The 25,491-nt window shown below is 40.9% G+C and overlaps 1 protein-coding gene across 1 annotated transcript; it reads left to right on the forward strand.

Annotated features, from left to right (window-relative positions):
- On the forward strand, positions 1 to 25,113 carry olfml2a (olfactomedin-like 2A). Its single transcript, XM_030059786.1, has 8 exons — positions 1 to 244; positions 13,265 to 13,528; positions 14,513 to 14,620; positions 14,983 to 15,159; positions 16,451 to 16,721; positions 20,720 to 21,019; positions 21,207 to 21,392; positions 23,321 to 25,113. The coding sequence occupies exons 1-8, from the start codon at positions 176 to 178 to the stop codon at positions 23,923 to 23,925; spliced, it is 1,980 nt and encodes a 659-aa protein (XP_029915646.1). The 5' UTR covers positions 1 to 175; the 3' UTR covers positions 23,926 to 25,113.
- Positions 25,114 to 25,491: the final 378 nt, after the last annotated feature.

The following is a 25,491-nucleotide window of genomic DNA, read 5'->3' on the forward strand; positions in this document are numbered from 1 at the left end:
ACATCCACTCTGACACACGCACACACATACACACACACACAACTCGAGTGCGCTGCCGGCAATGGAGTTAAAATAGTACGAGAAAAAAATCGTCAAAGTTGTCCGCGAGTCACGCCTTATGGATTGAACTCAGCGTCTCTTGGGGATTTCTGCATTTCATAGCCAGGAGGGAAAGATGTGGAGATACACCAACTTGTTTGCTTGTCTTCTGGTTTTGTGTAAGGATGCCACCGCTCAGAGCAAGGTAAGCCATGAGCCACCTACCTCTCCTGACATGCTGCCTGTTTGATCCGAGGACAGCTCACGGGATTATTAAGCAACGCTTTTATTTCATTATTGGACTGAACTGCCGTGTTGTGGTTTTCAAAGTGGGTACGGGGACCCCCAAGGGTCTCTGAGGGTCTTCCAGGGGGTCATCAGCAAAATAAGGAATAATTAAATGCTTGTGAAAGACATTTAAATACAAGAAACCGGATCCAGCATAACTGGTCTGACCGTTAAATATGCCATTTTAATAAATGGTTTTACTGTCATTGCTGGTAATTTTTTGTTAATTGTTTTATCATCTTCTTCAAAATTTTGACTCATTTCTTGCTAATTTACTCATCGCCTTTTTCCTGTGTTTTTCAAAGACATCGAGTGCATTTGCTGGGGGAAAAGGTGAAATCAGCAAAATAGAAAAACATTTACTGGAACATTAGTAAAACAAGAGTAACAACAACAATAATAATAATTACAAGACAACTATGTCTGTGGTGATTAAAATGTATATGTAAAATTTAAAAATGTATATATATATATATATATATTTAAACATCAGATCAGTGATGCTGGATTGACATTAGACTTCCTGTGTTTAAATGCTTGTGAAAAATATCTCTTGATATAAGGGTCCTTATATGGCAACATGACTGCAAGTGGGGCTGCACAACCTATTGAGTGTCAGCTTGGGGGTCCAGAGCATGAAAAAGTCTGAACAGCCCTCCTGTAGAGCTGATGAATTCTATCTATCAGGTGAGGCTAGAGTTTGCTGAGGCTCACTTCTATGCAATGTGCAATCCCCAAAAATCCCGGCATAACAGTGATCTGCCTCTCCACTGAACATCACCTCTTCCCTGCTTGCTTCATGTCATGGTGCCTGCGCTTCAGACAAATAAGTGACTTGACCAATAACCAACATTTTACCGCAGAGCCAGGGCCAGACCTTTAAATTTTCTGTCTAAAGTTGGCAGATGTTTCAGGTTACGTGTCATTTTTTATGATTTGAGCTAATCCTCCCAATGAGGGCTTTGGATGACTGTGACATAAGTAACAACAGGTTTTAATGTAATGATAGCTCTGCTGGGGAGAGACCTGATGCCAGTCGGGAAGACTGGGGGGAAGAGATGGCACCCAGCTGGGTAACAGTAATATCTGGCTGGCCTTGTTTGTACAGCTGCTGGAGTCCAGTAACCACTCACTCTCCCACAGCCTAATCCTGCTCTCCACACAGGCCAGGGTGGATGGCTGCATGCCCCCTGACCCAGGCCTTTTCAAACCTTTTCATGTTCTGGACCGCCAAGTTGATTTTAAGTAATCTTCTGACCCCTATTTGAAGTGATTTTGCCCTATAAGGACCCTTACATCAAGAGATATTTTCTTCTTCTGTGTTCAGTATTAAATGCTTGTGAAAGGTGTTTGAACACAGCCTCAGGCGTTAAACACAGTTTTTTTTCTCCTTTTTTTTTTTTTTTTTTTTTTTGCTAATGTTCCTGGCAATTTTCTACTATTTTGCTAAACACCTTTTGAAAGAAATCAAATGAATTTTCTCACGTTTCAAAGGGCTAATTTTTTTAGGTGTCATGCTTGAACACTACCAAATCATGGTGAGATTAATCCAGAAAGAAGAAAAAGTTAACATGATCACAGGTGCATTTACATTATTCAAACAATTCCTAGTGAATTTAACCCATTCCTCATTTTCCCAGCGGCCCTCGGAAGCCTTTCAGTGACCTCTGGGGACCCCTGGACCCCACTTTGAAAACCACTTCTCAAACCCCACCAGAGTGTAAAACATATAGTATATGTGGACACTGGTGGCACTGACACCAATATATGGCCAAGTATGGTATATAATTAACAGCCAGTGTCTGCCTGCACACAGAGATTATAACTGTGTAGGTTGACTATAGTGCTTGTAAAAGAAATAGTATTAGCAGCATTAGCAGTAGCTGTGGTAGTAGTGGTAGTGGCAGCAATGTCAATATAAGTCAGTGGGAGTATTAGTAATTGTAGTAGTATGTGTGAAGTAGTAATAGTGAAGCTGCCACAGAAGCAGTGGTTTATTGTCAACATCACAGGGGTACCAAAACACTGCATTACTGTTTTAATATAATTTAAAAGTAAAACCAATGACTAAATCGTCATCAAAATTTCTATCTGGGTGTAGTGTACATCAGTATACAAGTGGTAGTTTTCAAAATGGGGTTCGGGATCCCCACGGGTCATTGAGGGGCTTCCAGGGGGTCCTGGAAACTAGTTTAATTTCACTGTAATTTAATTGGAGATCCTTTTAACTTTTTCTTCTTTCTGGTTTAATCTTACCATGTCAGTGTTTGCCATTTTACCGTTTGTCGGTGTTTAAACAATTTAACCCTTTGAAACCTGCACAAATTCATGTGATTGCTCTCAAAAACGTGAAAAAATCTGATCAGCAAATCAGCCAAAATTACCAGAACAATAAATATATAAGGTTAAAATGATATATGTAAACATCAGATCAGTGATGATGGATCAATGTCAGATTTCTTGCATTTAAATGACTGTGAAGCATTTAATATCTCTTGATATAAGGGTCCTTATTAGACAAAATCCCTTTAAATGGATGTCCGTGGTTTACTGTGGAAGTCAACTTGAGGCTCCAGAACATGAAAAGGTTTGAAAACCCCTGCATTTGAGTTTGGCTGAAATGGGTTTTGAAGACTGATAGTGATACTTTCATTATTTCCTCCAGAGTTTTACTGTCATCCAGGTTTAAAAAAAAAAAAAAAGCCTTTGCAGCAGCGTTTAGACCATCACAGGACACCAAAATCATGCAGAGGATAGCGTCTTTCACAAGCAACCGGACAAAAACAATTGCTTTCCTTAAAAAAATGATTTTCATTCATATGCATTGTTGTATTTCATCAAGATGATCACTAACTGAAGATTATCTTTGTACTTACCACTATATTACTGCATGTTGTCACGTTTATCTTCACAACAACATGGCATGGCATACAGTATGTCTGTCACAGCTCCCTTTACAAGGTCTGGTCCTGTGTTTGCTGGAGATGCCCGGCCATAGTGTCCCGAGCCAAACTGGTGGCACTGGGATTATTGAGAGACAAAGCCTGCTCAGAGGAGGGCATGGAGGGCACTGCAGGGTGGCGTGGGAACCGGCGTCTACACCTGCCTCCTGTTTTGGCTGTAAACAAACCCCAGGAATACCGCCGCGAGGTCGACTGGAGGACAGAGAGATGGAGAAACCAGTCTATCTCAGTGAAATGAAGGAGACAGTCTTGATCTAACTGTCAGGGAATTTTAGGTTTAAGAGGTGTGTGCTTTCAGGTACTGTAAAGGGCTGTGTATAAAATGACAGTAGCATTTTACTTGTGGCGTGCCGCTCAATGGGCTCTTCACCTGAATTTCCAGCAAACTACAATCCAATTTGAAGCTGAAGATTATTACCATCATTACATAAACATCTGAACTTCAATGGTATTAACCACACATTTGACCCATAAAGTACCCCCCACCCCCCACCCCCCACCCCAGGGTATTTTATGTGGTGCTCTGATTTTAATAATTATCCGTCATACAGTATGTGATCATAATGCATGTGCAGCAATGCCTTCTTGAGCACCATTAGTAAAACATCCATAAATTGCATTTGTCATGTAATATTATGTGAGAGGACTTTGTCTACTGAGGTATTTCATGGGACTTGATAAGGCTGTGATTTGATCCACTGTTTGTGGATAAAACAAGGCTGCAAGATGGAGGAAATAAGGGAAACTGCCTGGAAGGGCAGTCTTATGTGAGAGGTCTGTGTTACAGAAGCAAATACAAAAATATGGCAGACAGATTGAACCTATGCGCCAAACAATGGAGGAGATGATGATGAAGACATATCTAAAACAGTGGTCATGGTGTGAGTGTAGATCAACTGAGATCCATATCAGACTTTGTAGCTTGAGAAGAGTCAGCCTAGTTAACCCAGTAACAAGCAGCTGAGAGAGTCAGTGACCATAGCTAACAGTTATCTTTAAAGCTTGTCCATTCATCAAATAAAAAGAATACACTGCTGTTCAAATTCTATACTGTCATGGAATAAAAACGACAGAGAGCACTTGATTGAAATGAAACATGTTTTCAATATAAAAATCCAGTCAGAGAAAAAGTTTGTTCATTCTGTTGTCTTTTTTTTTATCACCCACCATTTTGTTGTGATGTCATATATGAGTATTTTGGCAAATTCTGAGCTGTCAAGATATTTTGAGTTATTCCAATTTGGATTTCAGACTTAACTGGCGTTCCTTTGCCTTTTGTCATGGGCTGTAGGAAATTTGATTTATCCCAGTGCTTCCTCTCCATACACATTAGCTAGTCTGACAGTGATGCAAGCTAACCAGCTGATATCAAACACAAAATCAGTCAGATGTATCAATATGTCGTCAATCAAAAATTAGCCCAGATGTTAGAAACATTTAGAAATGCAGAACTTGACGGTTCCCAGTCAATTCATGTGAGCTGTTCTTGTCCATGAGTGCAACTAGCTCTGTCTGCAGTCTGCAGACAAGTACAAAAAACGCTCACACCATTGAGGTTAAGGTCAGGGAAAGTGAGGTGTGGGGGGGCTTACTCTCTGCAGGCAGACCTCTCTCCATGAGTAGTTTGCTATCATGATCCCAAGCATGGAGTTGACAGGGATACTGTTTCCACCTCATTAATCTGATTGTCCATAAGCAGGATATCTTAAAATGTTGTGGGTGGATTTGCTTGAAAGTGATTAAAGCTAGCCACGAAGTCACCTTGGTGACATGCGGAGACACTGGTGAAGATGGTCCTGACAGTATATTCCCTGTGACACCAGTGTCAACGCATTCAGCAATGGCTGTCCTAAAAGACCTGGTGTATATTCTGACCCAATATCCAGAGAGGAACTTTTCAAAAAGACTGGCTGTCCAAGTGTAAGCAAAGAAGTAACACAATAAGATGGCTTGGAGCCTTGGAGATGCCTCATGATTCCCAATGTGGCTCTTAAATGGACACCACCTGGGAAAGGGAAATGAGGCTGACCTAAGAACACCTGGCGAAAAATGGTTGAAAGGAACAGCTGAGCTAGAGAGGACGGGACTCTCGTGGGGCAAGGTTCAACTAGAAACTAATGTGCATGATAGGTGGAGGAACATTAAAAGCACCTTAAGTGTAAGTAAAGGCTGGAACATGCCTCTCCATCTGCACAAAAGCAAACATGCATGAGTGTCTTTCACAGATATCGGTGCAACTGTTTTCTTTTATACTTACAGTTAGGTGTCTACTCAGGGGAAGCATCACATTCAGTACACCACAAAATACAAAAAACATCGAAGAGACGGTAATCCATTGTCACCCCAGTGAAAAGAAATGATGTTGTTGCATTTATATTTTCAAACTGCATCTGCAAGGCATTCAGTGTCTTCTTTCCATTTTGAACCCATCTCCCAACAGAAAGTAGGACAGTTCAACCAATCAGCTTGTTTGACGCACAGGAACACACAACGCATTGTTGAGAATTTGGAAGTGTGCACGTTGGCTCCTGTGCTCCTGTCTGACCTACGGTTATTCATGAAATGTATGTGGCTCCGCAGAGGCATCTGTGTGTAACTTCACACAAGAATCATTCCACCTTAAGTAAGTAAGATTGCTGGTGTAGTCACATCATGTATTTTACATCACTTTACATGTGAAACATACAGCATCTACAGTTTTGCACCTGCAGAAAAGTACAGTAAATAGACCAGACACAGCTCATAACGATGTAGTTGATCTCTATTTTAGCCAGGGAAGTATTCAGTTATGTTCTGGGTCATAATTTTGCTTCAGTAAAATTTATCAAGACAATGGACAGGAAAATTCCAGGTATCTTCAAATATGAATATGAGACAGAAAATTGTTTTGTTTTTGTTGGGAATAATTGGTTTTTAGAAGGAATTTGATGCAAATGTGATGTGACTGATTTGTGGACCAGTTGCTGAATTAGAAAAGACGAGACAGAGTTTGTGTTTTAGGTCTTTGCCATGTTGAAAGACATCTTTATGATGACTGTCTGTGGGCCTATCTCATGTCTCATTTCCGGCACAGTCATTAAAACATGTGCATCTTCTGATGTGAAGCAGGTTGGTAATGAGGCAGGGAGGAAAAGTAGTTGTAAATCCAGCATGAAACTGGAATACTGACAGTTACATAGCATTCCTGGGACTATGCCAAGACCATAGCAGTGATTCTGCATGTTTCGTGTAATATCTGCAAAATGTATATACTTCACATCTCTCTGAATCTTTCCCAAAGCAAGCATATTTTGGAGCTCCAGTCTGATTTTTTTGTCCCGTCTACCCAGCCATTGGTTTCCATTCATTCCACTATAATATGAAAATGAACTTTCAGAGACTTCAAACTTTCTTCACTCCAGTATTCCATCACCATAATAAAGTCGTCCTATTAGCAGCAGCATAGTTTGTGGGGGGATGTTTGCTTTACACAGCAAATTCAACCAAAAATTCAAATTTGAAAATTTAGAGGTATTTATTATAAGTTGTAAAATCTTTAGTACCCCCACACAATTTACAAAATGGTTTGTTGCAATGTAAAAAGTGGGTAAATTGCAGTAAATGGCCCAAACGTTCAAAATTACTGATGTGGAGTGTGTGCACGTCCAAGAGTTAAAGCAACAGAACTAGAGTAATTATATTGTTGTGAAATATAGAATATTGCTCAGTGATTCGTGATGAGGCCTCCCCGACCCAGCATCTCCTTCAAACATCTGCTGTACAACAAGGTCATCTGGGGCGAAAGCTTTGGCAAAGTCAGTCATTCCATTCATGGCTGAGGTCACCACACACACATTATTAATTAGGGAAGTAATTGTTTGTGATTGTGAATGAATTATTATATGGGTTTTATTGGAAGAGTCAGATTGACAGCTCGCTTACATTGTGTAGTAGGCCTCATCTCATACAAAATTTTTGAAGGCTGATACTGATGCCGATATTTTTAGACAGAAGTTGACAAAAGTAGATATCTTTTGCCAATAAACAGCTGGTTTTCAGTATTTTCCCCATTTTATTGTCTTTCAGCAGGGAAAAGCATCTGAAACAGCTTCCAGACTTGCATAAGCCACTAAAACTCTCTGTTCGGTGGTAGGAGAATATTAAATTGTCCAAATAAAATTAACTAATGGCAGGTTTTCCACATTTTTTATGTAGCAGTGATCGGGGAGAAAACCATATCATCATTGGCGGTCGACTGCTGATACCCCGTATTTAATAAAACAGTATTGATCTGATCCTATTGTGTGTCCCTCTCTCTACTGACTTTTCTCTCTCTCCTCTTTGCCTCATGACAATGCTGTGACGACAACCGAAAAGTAGAGAGAGACATAAACAGACCCAGCTGGAATGTAGATGTGTACCCCCAAAAGCAGCAAGTCATTAATACACTTTGTGCTCAGCTAATTAACAAGGCAGTGCTAATGTCTGAAGTGTTTTTGCCCAGAGTCTGAGCCACCAATCTCATGGCTCATCTCCAGACCAAGGGCTTGGATTTCCCCCTTTGTACTCCATCCTATCTTTACAGTGGCACAGTAAGACTGTTTATCATAAGCACTGCTAATTAGATTGAGAATCAGGTGGACTCTCTGGACTGGAAACTGGACCCCAATGTTGGTCCAGAGTGCCTTCACTAGAGAATGACATGGAATTTAAAGGGCTAGCTTTAAAAAAAAATCACAAGCTTGATGGGTTTAGGCTGAACCACTGAACTTGAATGGAGTAGAATTGTCTGTCCCATTCAAATGGACATACCACATAGATGTTCCTGTAACACATCCATGACATAACAGGGTGTTCAGAGCAGTGGCCATTTTTATCTGTGCTGCTGTCATGGAGGTTAACGAATTGAGGAGAGTATATTAGGTCAAATGTAGCGCATGCTTGATCATGTTTACCATGTTTGCTAGTTTGCAGATGTTGGCTGCTGGAGGTTCATAGGAGAAGCACAGTCTTAATGTTATGCTAACCTCGTTAATAGGGTTGGATTGCGGTTGTTTTTCTGAAGCCAGGGGTTTCCAACCTCTTCATGATCTGGACCCCCAAGTTGACTCTCATTAAGCTGTGGGCACTGGGACATTGATATGAGAAGATATTTTGGTGTGTGTCAATTATGAAACCATCTAGCTGTTGTCCAGTGAGTTCAAAGTGGTGAGATTAAAGCATAACATTAAAATAATCAATTATTTTATGTTTTGGCAATGTCTGGTGAATTAACCCTTTGACACCTGAGCAAATTCATTTGATTTCTTTCAAAAACATGCAGGGGAAATGGCAACCACAGGTGGAAAAAAAACAACATGAAAATCACATGTGAAAAAATGTAATCTTATGTTGTTGTGGATCACGTGTTCCAAAACCACCTGTGGTTTATTTCACGTGTGATTTCACGTTATTTTTCATAAAGGAATGACTGTTCGAGTCCATACAAGTTCTATGGGCTGAATATGGTTGGCATTGGTGGTATTTGTGTATTTATGTGAAAACATTTCAGAACGCTGCCGCAGGAAGATTAAATTTCATGTGTGTCATTACAGGAATTATTGCAGGAATGGCTGTGTTTTATCATGCAATGGAAAGATTGGAACAGCCATCGGAATATTTGAGCTTTGCCAAAGGATACCTGATTTGCTAAAGTCGTCACAATTTCTTTTTCACCATACAGCTGTCCCAGTAATTACCAGCTGACAAAACACTAAAAGGGGGAGGATATCCTTGTTTGTATGAGCCAACGCTGCCGATACAACAGCCCAGTGGTGCTAAAACACTCAGTGAAAAACCAAAGGTAACAAGGGCTTTCAAAAGCACCAGCCATTGTGTAACACATCTTTGTGTTTTTAGTGATCCTGAGCACAGTCAGAGTTTCACTTCATCAGTGTCAGAGTGTTTTAACGGCTGAAGCCTGCAGCCGTTGATCTAATGGAGCTTTCTGCAGTGTGCGAGGACCCTTCCTCCTGTTGTGCAGACATGAGTTTGTGTGCAAGTCCTTTTTCCTCTTTGACCTCAAACTTGACTGCACTTGAAAGGTCAAAGCCAGAGACTCAAGACTCAAAGCATGCGTTAAATGCTCCGTGCTCTTAATTATTAGCCCTCTGAGTTGTGTTGCCCCTTCTCATGCTGGTAGGTCAGCTGGCATGAGATGCTTGTAGGTCATCTGGCATACCAGCATGTATGATTCCACGGAAGAAGACAGTTGTTCTCATTGGAAGAATGACTTTTTCATAATAGGACAGATGGTACCACATTTTGCTCCAACATTAAATAACCGTAACAGTGATTCTGAATGTTTGGCCCATTTACAACATTTTCCCACATCTTGCATTGCAACAATCCATTTTCCAAATCACGCAGTGTCTAAAGAAAACATATAATCAAAATCCCTCGATTTTTAAAAATGAATATGTGGTGGAAACACCTGCCTCTAACAAAGTTGTTGCCATTCATAAACCACAGAACTGATCACACTGATCATCACTGATCAGAACTGACCACAGAATTGGCTGTATGAAGCAAATGTTTTCCCAGGGACTATTTTCCGGCAGAGAGCGCTTCACTCCGACCAATTTCAAGTCATCAGAACACAACTGGTGTGAAGAAAGATTGAAGTCTCTTAAAGTTCATTTTCATATCGTAGTGGAGTGAACGGAAATCAGTGGCTGGATAAAGGGTAGGTAGGTGGTAGGTGTGATATCAGTGCTCCAGAGTACAACAGGAAAAGACAGTGTGTAGATTTTGTAGATATTACAATAAACATGCGAAATCTCTGGTATGGTTCTTAAAATCCCACACTGGAATGGTCCACTCCTTATTGACCATGCATCACAAAAAAAAAAAAAAAAAACAGCCAAATTGTGGTGGAGGCACACACCACACTAAATCTGGCTGGAATGTCTCTGACTTCTCCATCCTGGAGGACTTAAAGCATCTTAAGCTGGTGTTGCTATGGAGCAGTCAGGGTTTGGCTGGCTGTGGCTGGGGTTGAAAACAATACTGCGCAGCAAGACTGCAGGCATAACCTCTGCCAGAGAAGTTTAATCTGCTAATCCACTCTGTTTTCATGTGGCTGTAGCATTTGTCAACCTGCTGCCTTTTCGCTCGACACGGGTCATGATTGGCCCAGCCCTGCAACCAGGAGTCCTGTGGCATAATCAGAACCCTCCCAGCCTTGTCTCCAGTAACGGAGGGTAAAGCACCCCCACACTCACATACACACATCCCACCCCCCCATTCCCATCACTCAGCCTGCATTCCTTTGCTAATGAGCCCCCCACCACCTCCACCACTCCTCCCCCTTTTGCTTTCCTGAACCTGCTGCCGTGCTGCCAAAAAAACATCCATCTCCACCAAATCATTTCATCTTGACCTCACTGTGCCACCGTTGAAATTTTGTGTTTTTGAAAAAAGTGAAAACAATCCAGCATGGTGAGAACATTTCCATTGTTTCAGCAACTTTGTCAGATTATGCGACAGCACATTGAGATGGAATTAATCAGTTCTCAGTTGTCTCAGTTTGGCAAAATTATATCAAAAGTAAAACTACCTTGAAAACAGCTGACATTTTCCTCCTTACACCAGTGGCAGATTATGGTAGATTATTTTACTTGTTCAATGGCATGATAAGATTTTAAGAATGAAAATTTCTTCAAATATTGAAGATATTGAATAGGCACAGTCACAACTTTTGGCGGACTTTGATTATTCAGAATGGCAACTGTCGTCACCCTCTGATCTTTACATGCATGGGCCAGAGATAACCATCCAGCAGCCTTGGACGTTCCTAGAGCAGAATACATCACAGCAATATTGTGCAAATATACGGTGGGCCACTCGTACAGCTGGAGCAGTTTGCATTTAAAATTGGTGATGATCTATTAGCTTGATCTTTTCAAGGGATTGTTGCTACTGCAGCTTGATTATAGGACTTCCCAGTTTCAGTCAGATGTGGCGCAGGACAAGGACCAAAGCAAACTATTTGATGACCAGCTGAGACTTACCACTACCACGTGGCAGAGGACGGGCTTGGAGACAGCCACGTTTCAAAGCGATAGGACAGAGACAGGCAGAATTCTTTAATGAAGAATCTCTGCGATGCTGCATTCTTTTACCGCTGTAAGTGGTACCACATGTGAGCCTGCCCTGGGGTTTATAGAGATCCCTAAATCTCACCAGAGAGAGATGACAGCACAAGCCCCCCTCCTCCTCTTTACACAGGATCTGAGAGCCAAGCCTGAAAGGTGATGGGAGATGAGCTCAGCATCAGTAAGTGCATCCCATGAACTGAAGAGAGAGCCAGAGAAAACACAGCCATAAGGAATGACATTTACAAGTCAGACATTTTGCCCAGCAAGCATATGACAAATAATATCACATTTTCAAAACTGGTGAACTGTCCCTTTAAGTCTTGATTTCATAAAATAATGCTGGTAGCTGCTATGGACCCATGCTGTTTAAGTTGTTGACATTGGTGTGTATGTTCTGTCAACATCTATTTGTTAACATGTTTGCTCATATCCAGATGAGCTGATAATAAGAGAGGAGGCCTTTGAGAGCACTAGGGATTTTTGCAAATCTAACCTGGAAATGTAACCTGGATCCAACCTGTGACTTTTAAATTATAGGATAATCTCCCTAATATTTAGCTCACCCTTCCATTATGAATGAAAGTCTGCTAGAAAGATGGATTTTGACAATGTAGTTTTACATTTTACCACCTGAACATTTCATCGAATCTGCAGTAAATCTGTGCAGCTGTCACTGAATTCTTCCATGATGTGTTCCAGTGTACGTTTGTCTCATATAGGTGTCATTCAGAGTGTCTGGCCAGGCTGCCATGCCTTGTTTCCTGCCAGAGTTCTCTCATCATGCAGGTATCCAAGCCCAGCTGGTGACTGCGGAGCGTTGTGTTTGTCTGCTTTCATCTGAGTCTTGTCGAGTAACATTCAAATGAGGGGAAGTGTGTGGTTATTTTTTGAGATCACTTTCCTTCCTTTTCTTTTGTTTTCCTCCTAAAAAAAATGGATTTATTATTCATAGAAGTCCACCAGGGGTTAGACTAATGGAACAGATGACTGGAACAGCTCACAAGACACTGCTGGGGGAAGGACAACCCAGCCTAGCATATATCGTCATGAGCTGCTACATTTCATGGTCTTGGATAAATATGAGGTCCAATGCTTGTTATTGATCAATGGGTAATCATTGTTTGGGTCTCTGGCTATACGCCCAGCCCTCTGGCTGTTTGTTGAAGGCAGTACACCAGTGAAGAAATGTTTCCATGCCATGCATAATGAAGATGTTTCACTCAGAAAGTGTGGAGCATGTACAGACTACTTTAATGAATTGCCTGATAGAGGCATGCAGTGCACAAATTTATAGTACTGTATATTACAGTCCAGGCTGTAATATAATAATATACTGATAATACTAATATTAATAATAACAATAATAATAATTCCAATACTACTACTACTACTACTACACTACTACTACTACTACTACTACTACTACTACTACTAATAATAATAATAATAATAATAATAATGAAAATAATAGTAATAATAATATCATTATAATAATATAATGATGACGAGCTGTGTGTATTCTGTATAGGATGCAGTGTAAAATGTAGTGGAGTACAGTGCTGCAGTCAAATGGCTTTCCAGCTTATGGCTGAATGCCTGGGCCAGCTGGGAAAATGAGGGTGGGAAGAGTGAACGTGAAAAACTCTCCTTTCCAACAGCACCTACTGTTTAAGTGCCCTTGAGCACTTCAGCTACTAAAAGCACCCAAATAAACACAAGTGCACAAAAAACTGCTCAGGTATAATAATGAGAGCAGATTGCAATCTAGTTAAACCCTTGGATTCTCCATAGTACAAGAAAGGCCATCTGAAACACCTTTATATGTAAGTGGTGTGGAAATGTGTGTGTCTCTTCCAGATCTTTGGGGAGACGGAACCTGTTCGGATGACGTCAGAGGGCTCAGACTGCCGCTGTAAATGCATCATGCGACCCCTCAGCAAGGACGCCTGTCTGCGGCTGCGGAGCGGCAGCGTTCGCGTAGAGGATTTTTACACCGTGGAGACGGTCAGCTCTGGATCTGACTGCAAGTGCTCGTGCACAGCCCCCCCATCCTCCCTCAACCCCTGTGAGAATGAGTGGAAGATGGAGAGGCTGAAAAAACAGGCTCCTGAGCTGCTAAAGGTGAGGAGCCTAGATTGAAGTAATCACAAATAAGTACCAGTTACATATCACAAACTGATACAACACAACTGTGATTCAAAAAGTCCTCAGTAGTTTTGCAGCTTTAAACATCAAAAGGTAAGTCATTACTGGAAAAAAAAGTGTTCTCTGTTAAACAGGAAGAGATCAGTTTTTAAAAAGTCCTCATCAATACACAGGACCATCTTGAGTTGTACCCTTTACATACCATTGCAACTTTTTATTAATTGATTGATTTATTGATTAATTTTATTGATCCCCGGGGAAATAAAGCTGTTGAAGGAGCAGAAGCAGAGGAGAAGACAGAATAAGACACAAAGTCAATATGAAACGAACACTAGATAAAATGAATTAAAGTGAAAACCTAATAGCTGAAGTACTTAAGAGGATTCAGTCAGAGAACTTGCAGGCCAGAATCAGGGGTAAGACATTCAAAAGAACAAAAAAATCTTCCATTTTAAAGGTATAGTTCACCTCTCAGCTCCCGACACCCTGGCTAGAGCTGTATGTGATGTAACATCTTTTAAAGAACATGTGAGCACGTCGCTGCACATGTCTAAAACACACATCCAATTTTCACCAGCAGAAGAAGCACGCCGTGTACCATCTGGAGAACAGGGAACAGATCCACATGTGTGATCTGACTCATTCCAGATTTAAATATAGAATTACCCAATAAATCCTCAATGAAAAAGATTCAATTACAAAGGAAAGGCCCAAAAATACATGCAAAGGCCTGGACAGTGGAGCAGTCAGGTGTTTTAGCCCTAATTGAAAGCACACTGCTGCCTATTGAGCACAGCACAGATGTCAATACTGCTAATCAGAAGAAGTGTTTTGGGAGGGCATTTGTGCGATTACGGGTTCCTCTGCAGTTGAAAAGAAGCGCATAAAGCTGTCAGTTTTATAGCAAGGACATGGTGAATAATGCAAGTGTTTATGCTTTTAATTTGAATGAATGACCAGCTCCAATCCATGGTGGACCTCCTCGAGGGAACTCTGTACAGCATGGATCTGTTGAAAATCCACTCGTACATCAACAAGGTGGTCTCCCAGATGAACAACCTAGAAGAGGTGAGCAAAAGAAATGCCATTAGGCCAACTCATCCAGCCAGTATCCAGCACTCAGTAACAGTGAGAGGAAGATAGCACCACTACTGTCCTACAGAACAGCTTTTTTTTTTTTTTTTTTCCCAAAATGGAGCAACTATCCCCTTAAGCATGTTCTACTTTTGGACATACGACCTATCTTGTGTACTTATCTGTAGAGTATCGGGGAATTTCCCAAGCTGCTGGAACTGTGTGTCTATCAGTAATGTACTTGCACAATAAAATATGCCAAGAGTTGTTTAACCGAGCAGATACTGGGGACTTGCCACACCTGCTCATGTCATTTAGCCGACTTTATTCTGATGATAATTATGTCATTTTTGCAGACAATCAAAACAAACCTTACACGAGAGAATGAGTTTGTTCGGGACAGCATGATGAGCCTCACCAACCAGTTTAAGAGATATGAAAACTACTCGAACATCATGATGAGCATCAAGAAGGAGATCTCCAGCCTGGGCCTGCAGTTGCTACAGAAAGACTCCACTGAGAGTAAAGCACAGGTTAGTCTTGTGAAATGCTGAAAGGTTTCTGAAACCTAAAAACTTGTGACAACAGTCCAAACTCATGTTAGTGATGTGTAAAGGTAGCAATTACAGTAATAGAAGTAGTAAGAGTACCTTTAGGTTACATTAAGATTACATTTTTGTAGCTATATTACTTTTTGATTGCACCTAGATTGCATTTCTATGATGAGATTACTTGCACATTACTTACATTACATAAATTACATAAATTACATTTATGTAATTAGATTATTTGACAAATACATTCAGTTACATTTCTGTGATAACATTACACGAGTTGATCCATTTCTGTCATTTGCATTTACTCTCTGAATACTCTAAGACTGGGTTGCACCAACAAGGAGTCATTTTGTAAACCTGAATGGTAAACTCTGATTAAATCAGAGTTTACTATTCTGTTGCACCAAACACCAAACTGGTTTAAAATGAAGAAAGATTCAATTTAAACCTCTCTTTAAACCTCTCTGTAGGTTTGACTCTGGAGATAGATTCAAGTTAAGTCTAGAAAATCCTTATTATTTAATCCTGCCACAACGTCAAAGTCCCATTTAAACTGAGATCCAGTATTGACTTTAAACTTAAACTTTTAACTTTTACAAATTTTTAACCCTTTGAAAGCTGAGCAAACACACTTGATTTCTTTTAAAAACAGGGGGAAAAGCTTAGTGATACATGACCCAAAAATTAGTAAGAAGTATGATCAGAAAATTACCCCAAAAATGTGCAAAAATAAATAAACAAATAAATATATAAAAAGTAGACAGAGACAATTAGTAAAACATTGCAGCAACAATGGAAAAATACCAGAGAAAATTTTTTTTAAAAAATGAAGAAGAAGAAGACGAAGAAGACTATATTCATTACTGTTAAAATGATATAAGGGGCAAACCAGTAGTGATTTTGGATTGATGTCAAATTTCTTGTATTTAAATGCTTGCTTAAATGCTAATTATTTAATTTTGGTTTAATCTTGGATTTACTTGGATTTAATAGTGTACCAGAGCTCTGTTTCATTTCAAATCTGGATTTACTCACTTTAAACCTTGATTTACAAGACTCTGTTTGGAACTAAATGAATCCTTGTTGTGCAGCCTAGCCTATGGTTTACAGTAGTGAGATCTCCCAACATTCCCCTTTAACACTGCACACATTTAGAAGGTAATCATATATGCACACACACTTTCCCAAGTGCATTTAACACATAAAACATACTCACAAGCCAGTGCCAACCAGGCCACTAATGCAACCTCAATGTCCATGTTCACAGGACACTAATGATGAGAAAAGCAAGGATGCTGTAAAAATAGCTAACAAAAAGACCCCTGCACCCAAACCGCCTCCCAAAACGCCTCCCAAAGCGCCTCCCAAAACGGCCAAAGAAAAGGCCGTAAAGCCCAAGAAAGAGATCGTCAAGCCCGGGAAGCCAGTGAAACCGGCCCCTACAGCCAAAGCCAAGGTGGCTGGCCATCAGCCCGGCGTGGTGAGAGGCATCACCTACTACAAAGCTGCCAAGTCCAACGAAGATGAGCACAGCAGAGGTGAGACTCTGAGCGAGCCTGCATAATCTCCCAGCCTAGCAGTGTGTCCGTGGGAAGCCATCCTCTCCCCACTAAAGAAAACACTGAGTTCTCACTTTAGCTGACTTCGCACTCCTATCTGTGTGAGGTCATCTGTGTGCTGTCCTAATAAATTTAAACTCTGCAGTGGTTGTTGTAAGTGAAAACGATCCAAAGGAGTTCTTAAACAATGTGATCTGACCCCCCGAGACATCTTGCCAGATCAACATCAACCAGGGGCTTTGGATGTCTTGGAAACAGAATCAAGCTGTAGGGTGTGGGGTACTCTTATTAACCATTAATTCTATGAGAGTTAATAATTTATTTGTCATTATTAACCTAATTTTGCTTGCCTGATTCTATACACTAGAAAGTATTAGGAGTTTTTTTTCTCAATAAGCCCTTATTGAGAAAAACACCCATTAGTTTTTCTTGACTAAGTAATTAAAGCCTTTTTTTTTTTTTTTTGCTCCGTATGGGGTGAGTAAGGAACTAATTACACAAGAATAGTTATTCTCTCCTCTGCTAAGATGGAAATAATTATGTTTGAAAACCACTGATATAGGCAACCTGTTTGTGTTAGTCACTGTTTAGTTACTAACTTAGTTAGTTAGTGACTGTTCACATGCCACCCTAACACTGACTGTGTCAGTGGTTTTCAAACATAATTATTTACGTCTTGAAATTTGTACTATATTAAGAAATCACAAGAAAATTACCACAGATTACCCCCAAAAAATTGTAAAGAAAAAAAAAAAAAAGTAATTATGACACATGGCACATTTGTAGTTAATTGCATATAATTAACATGACTTTTTAGTTAGACATAAATAAGTAATTAATAATTACTACTACAGAACTAATAAAAGAAATTAGAAAATGAGAAAATGAGCCCCAAAAAAAATTACCGGAAAAATTGTAAAATTCTTATTTATATGAAATCACAAAAAAAGCAGCAACAACAACAAACTGTATAATTCATTGGTAGTTAACTGGATATAATAATGTAATAATATAATGATATGACAGTTAATTAAGCTAATAAGTAGTTAATAATGCCAACTACAGAACTAATAAATTACTAATATATGACTGAGAAACTAATTAGTGATTATTAGCCAGGTTCTTTATTGGACAGCATCTTCTTTGAGCAGATCATGCTGTTCAGATGTCCTGGGATTGTTTTCTTACATAAGTGCAGGATAAGATGGTAACTGTGCCGTAAACTTTACACTAAAGCGAGAGGCAATAAAGCAGGGAATCCATCGCTGTGTGGCACACCAGATCCTCTCAATACAAGATTTATTCCGGTGTTGTTTTAAACAAAGCTGGTCTAGTCAGCGCAGGATTGGATTGCTGGTGCGCATTCAACAGGGCAGGAAATCCAAAATCTTTTATTGACAAAATACATGGAGCTGATGGAATGCTGTCTCAATGGAGCGCTGCCACGTCCATGACATGCCTCGGCTTCACTCCCTCACAACAATGCACGGGGACCCTCACCGGTGCAGAGAAAACATTTCCTGACTCCTTCCAATCCTGTTTAAGTCTAGTTGAGTGAATAGGTATGCCGCGTTTGCACAGGGCACACGCACATAACACTGTCAAACCGTGTGTTCTGCCGTCTAGCTGAACCTCAGCCAGCCCAGCCACCCTTGTCAAATCACTGAAACCATGTAGCTGCTGCTTTTCCAGAATCTACCCTGTGCTTTTTTTTCTTTTTCTTTTTTAAACTTTATTTATCCAGGGGGGGTTGACAGAATTCTTCTTCACTGGAGAAGTTGAGAGAGAGAGAGAGAGAGAGAGAGAGAGAGAGAGAGAGAGAGAGTCTGCATTCTGGTTTCCATTTCCGTTTCCGTTCTAGTCTGAGTAGTTGCTGTTTGTAGTCCTAGTGGTTTTATGCAGGTCAACATATCACAGAACCCCTAAAGAAAAGTGTTTCCGGCTACAGAGAAAAACACAGAAAATTGGCCGTTGCCTCCAGAGGCTAAAATGATCATCAGATGATAGCCAATGGGCTCTGAGATTGAGGGGTCAGTGCCTTGCTCAAGGGAGCCTTGACTGTAGCTCTTGAAGGGGAGGAGGCAGTTATTCATTCACTACAGCGTCACTACTACCAGAAAACTACCATTTGGTAGTTTTCTTGTATTTTTTTCTACAGAAAAAAAAATTGCTCATAAATTCGATTACAGGTAGCATTTAAAAGGTTGCCAATAATTTTAAATTTGGCTTTCTAAATCCTGCAGAGATCCTGTTCCCACTGAGCACGATCAGACCCTCTTCAAGTGTTGTTCCTAGTCTAACCTTCATCAGATCCATGTGCTCAGGCTGCTGCTTCCCAGCCTGCAGCCTGAGCTTCAGAGTACGCATGTTGGGCAGATGCACCTCTTCTGCAGTGCTGCTGTCTAATCTCTCCACATCTGTCTGGCAGTGCAGGAAGTCGGAGTATGAGGATAAGCGAGAGAGAGAGAGAGTCGCCAATTCAGTATTGTTACATAAAAAAGTCAAGGATTCAGTGCTGCCTCAGAACTTTCTTTGTGTAGGGTGGCTCTAAGAGAAAATCACCACATGCATGACTGAGAACTCCTCCAAGGTGCCAAAAAAACCAGGGAGCAACAAACAAAATGTTCGGCACACTTAGGCCCATGCAAAATTCTGCAGTACAAATGCCAACCTTTTAGTCAGAGGACCTTCATCAGGACAACCTCAGTGGGCTATATGGGTTACTGTGTCTTCAGTGTTTGGGTTGGTGGTAAACTCCTCCATCAAAATGATATAACCAAAGAACCAAAGTGACTGTTTATCTTTTGGACCTACATTAATCTAATCATGGTAAAACACCACAAAAGGGCCTGCAAATGTCTAGGGCCAGCAATGGCTAACTTAAATTTTCCAGTACGAGCCAGACTACTAGAACAGTTTTTGGTGGGTTAAGAGCTCCTTAAGGCAGAGGGAAGCATATTTCATTTGGGTTTTTACAAACTGACACCCCCAAAGCTGTTGCCCTCCATCATATTGGAGGTTGGTGACACTGACTAGCCAATATCCAGTGTTTAATCCAATTGGTAAATATACAGCAAACCCATGTACAGTATCGTTCTAACCCTGGAGACAGCAGGACAGGCTGGGTTTCAGAGGAGGGGACAGAGAAAAACAGAGACCAGAGAGAGGAAGTTGCCATGCACTGTGTACTGCATTGCTAATACATTGCCTTTGATGTAGTCCTCTGGAATGTTGCAGGCGATAATATGTCCCCCACTTACGACGAGCCACATATGTGTAACACTTTACACTGACAGACAGTTTACGTAAGGTTTACTGAGTATCTTGCATCTAAAAATAATGATAAAATAATGTGATTCTTTATTATTCCCTGTTGGGAAATTTAGCTTCCTCTTGCTGGAAGATGGTCAAAGTCTTGCTGAAGGACACTTCTGCAAAGTGGGAGCTTGGACTCACTTCCTCCAGTTGAAAGACAATCTCCTGACCAGCCACACCACAATGCTACCTCAAATTAGCACTCAGTGAACAAGCATGAGAAGTGGAGGTAGTTTGTGTACAAGCTTAATCTTCCTTTTACAGAATAACACCCCTCAGCCTTGCAACTCCTCACGACCCTAATAAGGGGACACGTTATGTTTGATTCATCCGAAAAAATGATGTGCTGCAACAAATATGGGATTAACATAGTTCACGAAGAATAAACTTTTGAGACGAAAGTTCTCTGTAGACAGATTTGAATGCTTTTTCCCCAGCCTCACATGCATTTGAATTGAAATCAATGGAACATGAAAGACAAGTGTGACTGTATCTTTACGATGAGTGGTTTGAAAATGAATGAATGATGAATGATTGAGCCTTGACACTGTCTGACCTTGATTGACCATGTGCACCATTTCAAATGACATCTAGCTCTGTAGAGGTGTCATTTTCAACTTGTTCCATCTCCTGGCCTGACTCCCCACTTCCTCCCCTCCCAGACCACTCTTCCAGAACCTACACTGTCCACCACGTCAAGGAAAGCCAGTCCGAGGATGGAGGAGCCGAAATGGTTCTGGAGACCATAGAAACATCCATGGCTGACCCCACTGGCAATACTGCAGTTCGTCCTACCGTCACCACCACCACCACAGCTACCACCACAACAGCCACCACTACTGCTCCCACTACTGTCACCACCACCACCAGTGCAGCAGCAGCACCAGAGAGACCAGCTCCTACCATTGTGCTAGTGCTGGACAACTCCGACAACAACAGCCGGCCCATTCTCCACAGAGCAGGTAACAGCAAATAACTGCGATATCCATGAGCTCTTTACTCTGTTACAGGCTGTGACTGCAGAGGCGCATGCCAATTTAGTACCAGATTAGCATGTAGGCTCACACCGCCAAGATCTGCGTGACTGTGAAATTGATTTCCCTGGACGTTAAGTATTGAGTGTCCTATGTGTGTGCTTGTTCCTAACAGGGAAGATCCTGAACTGTGAAGGGACTCTAGCATCCATTGAGCTGCCTGAGAAGCAGCACAGCTATGGACGGAATGAAGGAGCCTGGATGAAGGATCCTCTGGCCAAAGACTCCAAGATCTACGTTACCAACTATTATTACGGCAACAACCTGGTGGAGTTCCGCAACCTGGACAACTTCAAACAAGGTGTTTATCAGTTAGGGTTTAACCAATATGGGCTTTGGAAGGCTGATACCGACCCAGAGGGCACACACATGTTGGCCCAACATAAGCTGTAGATCTAAGATTGTAAATCGGCTGAACGTTGGAAAAAGCGTCTTTCCTACATAGCTCTGATGTAGGCATTCCATTGGAGTTTTATTATGGAGGTCCGACTTTAACACAATCTCCCAGCTAGAGCGGAACAACATAGGCAAAATATCAGAAGCTGATTCATTGGTTGGATTGGTTGGAAAACTACATAGGGGCAACATTGATTTGATTTAATCATTCATAAGTTTAATGTCAGGTAGAGGGACGTCCGATCAGAGTGTGATGAGAGTTAGCTATCACGGAATCTACCACTCACCAATGAGTATGCTTTCATGACAATTATCAATTCCCTGATTTTAAAAGTACATTTTTTATTAAAATTTTCGTCACTTCCCTGACATAGCCATGTCACAACTTAACACTGCAGGCTGTTCTAACTGCACTTATGTGAAGGAGAATTGCTTTGATTGATTCCACAAAACAAAGAGTATGGTGCTTGTTCTGTTGAATCTGTACAAGTTAAAAGAAGTAGAATTATACTGCCACCTCTCAAGATGCTAAGGAAAATCATGCCATCTCCTCATATTGGTGGTTGACTTATTAATATCCAGTTTTTATTAAAAGGCCAATATCAGCTTGACATATCAGCCTAGCCCTAGTATTAAACCATTTTAATCTATAGCTTTGTTTTTGCGCAAACATTGTTGACAGTGATTCATATTGATTACCCAGTGTGCTCCGTAAGACTGATGAGATCTCAGGAATGCAGGTCTTGGTTGTTTCATAGCTCCAGTGGGTGGGAAAATCAACTCCTTCTACATCTAGCTCAACTGAAGAATTGGATTACACTCTGTAAGAGAGTTAAGATGATCTCCCCTCACAGGACACGTCTTGTTGATATTGATGTGCTTGGACAATGGGCTTTCTAAATGCACTTACATGTGAGGTATCCCGTGGCGCAGTGAGCTCACAGCCGTGTGCGGATGACTAGGTATCTTGTTGAGTGGCTGTGATGCCTGCTGTGGCTGACATGTGCTCTGGCCTTTCCTTTGAACTGGGCACAGCGGAGAGGGATTAAGAGTGTGGGCTGGCCTTAGGGGGGAGGGAGGGCAGAGGGGGAGACTGCACTGCAAGTTGTTTTTGTCCTTCAGTGGGCTTTCTATCATTATCTAAATCACACTTCCTGAGATTCTAAGCCTAGGATAGTAGATAGGATGTGACTAGAAAGTTACACTTACTGTGTGTTAGCATGTGTTTGTTCAGCACTGAATTCCTAACCAAACTTGTCGCTATCATGTGAAGCCATTGTGTACACAGTCTGGCTTTATCAAAACACTGTCATTGGCTCTAGGGATGGCATTATGTCAGCACAGTATACATAAAGCAGGATGTATGCAAGTCATAATAACTAATGGATAATGTATAGTGAGCCGGTCATTATTGCAAAATAAACCCTAACAGTGAAATACATGGATCCTGATCACCCTGAAGGGTAATATTTTGCACTTAAATGACCCTTAATTACTGCCTCACTATATATTCTCCCTCTTACAACATGGCAACTTATCAAACACAATCATTGGATGCAAAATCCTGATCTGAAATGATTTATTACTGGCTAACTTGACTTGCATGCTTACACCAAAAACTAGTCCAGCAGGTCTGTCTGCAGTACCCATAGGTAATTTCCTAAAGAATTAGATGTTAATTGATTTGATGAAGTCTTGAAAGTGGTCTCTTATGTGAAGAATACATTCACTTGCTGAGCAGTATCAAGTATTCTTCAAAGTTCCTCAAAATTCCTCAAATTCCTCTGTGTCATGTACAGATTAAAGCTAAACCAACAATCTTGTTTATCCTAGGCCGCTGGAGCAACCTTTTTAAGCTGCCCTACAACTGGATAGGCACAGGCCACGTGGTTTACAACGGAGCCTTCTACTACAACAGAGCTTTCACCAAAAACATCATCAAGTACGACCTGAGGATGCGCTACGTGGCAGCCTGGACGCTGCTGCACGACGTGGTCTACGAGGACACCACCCCCTGGAAGTGGAGGGGCCACTCCGACATTGACTTTGCGGTGGACGAGAGCGGTCTGTGGGTCATCTACCCTGCCATGGACTATGACTACCACCAGCACGAGGTCATCATCATCAGTAAGCTTGACCCCGGAGACCTATCCATGAAGAAGGAGACAACCTGGAGGACAGGCCTCAAGAGGAACTCCTACGGGAACTGCTTCATTATCTGTGGTGTGTTGTACGCTGTGGATGTGTACAACCAGAAGGAAGGCGAGGTGAACTATGCTTATGACACCCACACCAACACTGAAGCCATCCCACATCTACCATTCACCAATGAGTACGCCTTCACCACCCAGATCGACTACAACCCCAAGGAAAAGGTCTTGTATGCCTGGGACAATGGCCACCAGCTTACATACCGGGTAAACTTTGTCGACCAGTGAGCGCAGCCAGTTTGCGCTCCAGATAAGCTTACAGTAGGCCAGTCAGTATGGCACCTTAGTAGAAAGGAAACGCTCAGTATTTGACAGCCCAGCCGCAGCCATATTGGCCACAACAGGACAAAGGATGAACCTACACCAGCCTTTATATACCAATGCACACTAATCGAGGACCTGACCTCACAGTGTACCAAACATACACTTCTCAAACACTGTGAAAGTGTGTTGGGATGTGACTGTACTATATGTTAATGGAGAGGACAGAGTACAACGAATGAAGAAGTCAATTCCATTTTTGATTGATCAGTTTGGAAGAACACGCTTCAAATATTCTCTGATCATACTTTGGATATTGGGGTTTGCCATTCTCAGAGGCAGAGCTGCTATGGAGAGCAAGAAAATTATTCCCCCACCCCTAAAAAAAAAAAAAAAAAACTATGAGAAAATGATAAAAAAAAAAAAAAAACCTAGTAAAAAAAATTACCAGAAAACTATATTTATAATTATTCTAATTATACTTAAGAGGGCGACACAGGCACTCCACAAATCAGGAAATGTGACAACAAGGAAAGAAATATTTACAAGATATTTAATGTGGTGGCTAAATCGTTAAAAAAAAAAAATTGTTTTCCCCATTTCCAAGAACACCTGACACATTACTGATCTTTGTTTGATCATATAGAGCAACAAGTCACCTTTTTCTGTTTATTATAATTATACATTTAAAATTATATGACAAGAAAGCCCATACAATGACCCCCAAAAAATGAATAATTGAAAGAATTTTGTTCATTTGGTGAAATAAAAATAAAATCTTGTAGGTTGTTCACATTTTGGACCTACATTCCTGTATTAATGGTAAAACTCAAGGGACCCCTCATGACCTGTCTTCCTGGGCCCCAGTTAGACATTACTAGGTACTGACTGTAATCATTAAGGTTTAACTCAACCAGTGAGATTATGTCTGCCTCCAGAGCAGCTCTTCTTCTGAGAAATGTTTGTAGGGCTCAAACTCTAATCTGCTATCAATTCACTGGCCCATCAACTCCATCCTATCACCAAGCACTTTGATCATGATTCTGCTATGTTCATTATTCCGGCCTGAAGATATTGCCTTTTTACCATTGATGTTGTTTTGAGGGATGTGTTGAATATAATATGAACTCCAAAAAAACAAAACAAAAACAAAAAAATACAATGTACACAAGTTTCTAAGCCCAAGATATTGTTATGTCCGTGTTCAATTCATATCTTAAAACATTTTCTAATTTTCACAAAGCTTGTTTAAATTTATGTTGTATGAGAGTATACTTTTTTGTTATTGTACATAACATTTGCATAACCACTACATTTGTCATAGTTATTGAGTATTTGTACATTTTTATCCCACTGGAAAGTAACATCAGTGTTCAGTATGGCAAGTATGCTAATGTGTGTACCGCACTGTTAGCTGTGCCATTGTCAAAATCAAAAACCATAAACCATGAATGTCTTGATTTCTGGAAACTTCTGGAAATGACTGACTGTACAGTATGTAGCTCATATCGGCAGTGATAAGCTTTAAGAGAG

This window comes from Myripristis murdjan, chromosome 9, assembly GCF_902150065.1.
Source record: "Myripristis murdjan chromosome 9, fMyrMur1.1, whole genome shotgun sequence".
NCBI lineage: Eukaryota > Metazoa > Chordata > Actinopteri > Holocentriformes > Holocentridae > Myripristis > Myripristis murdjan.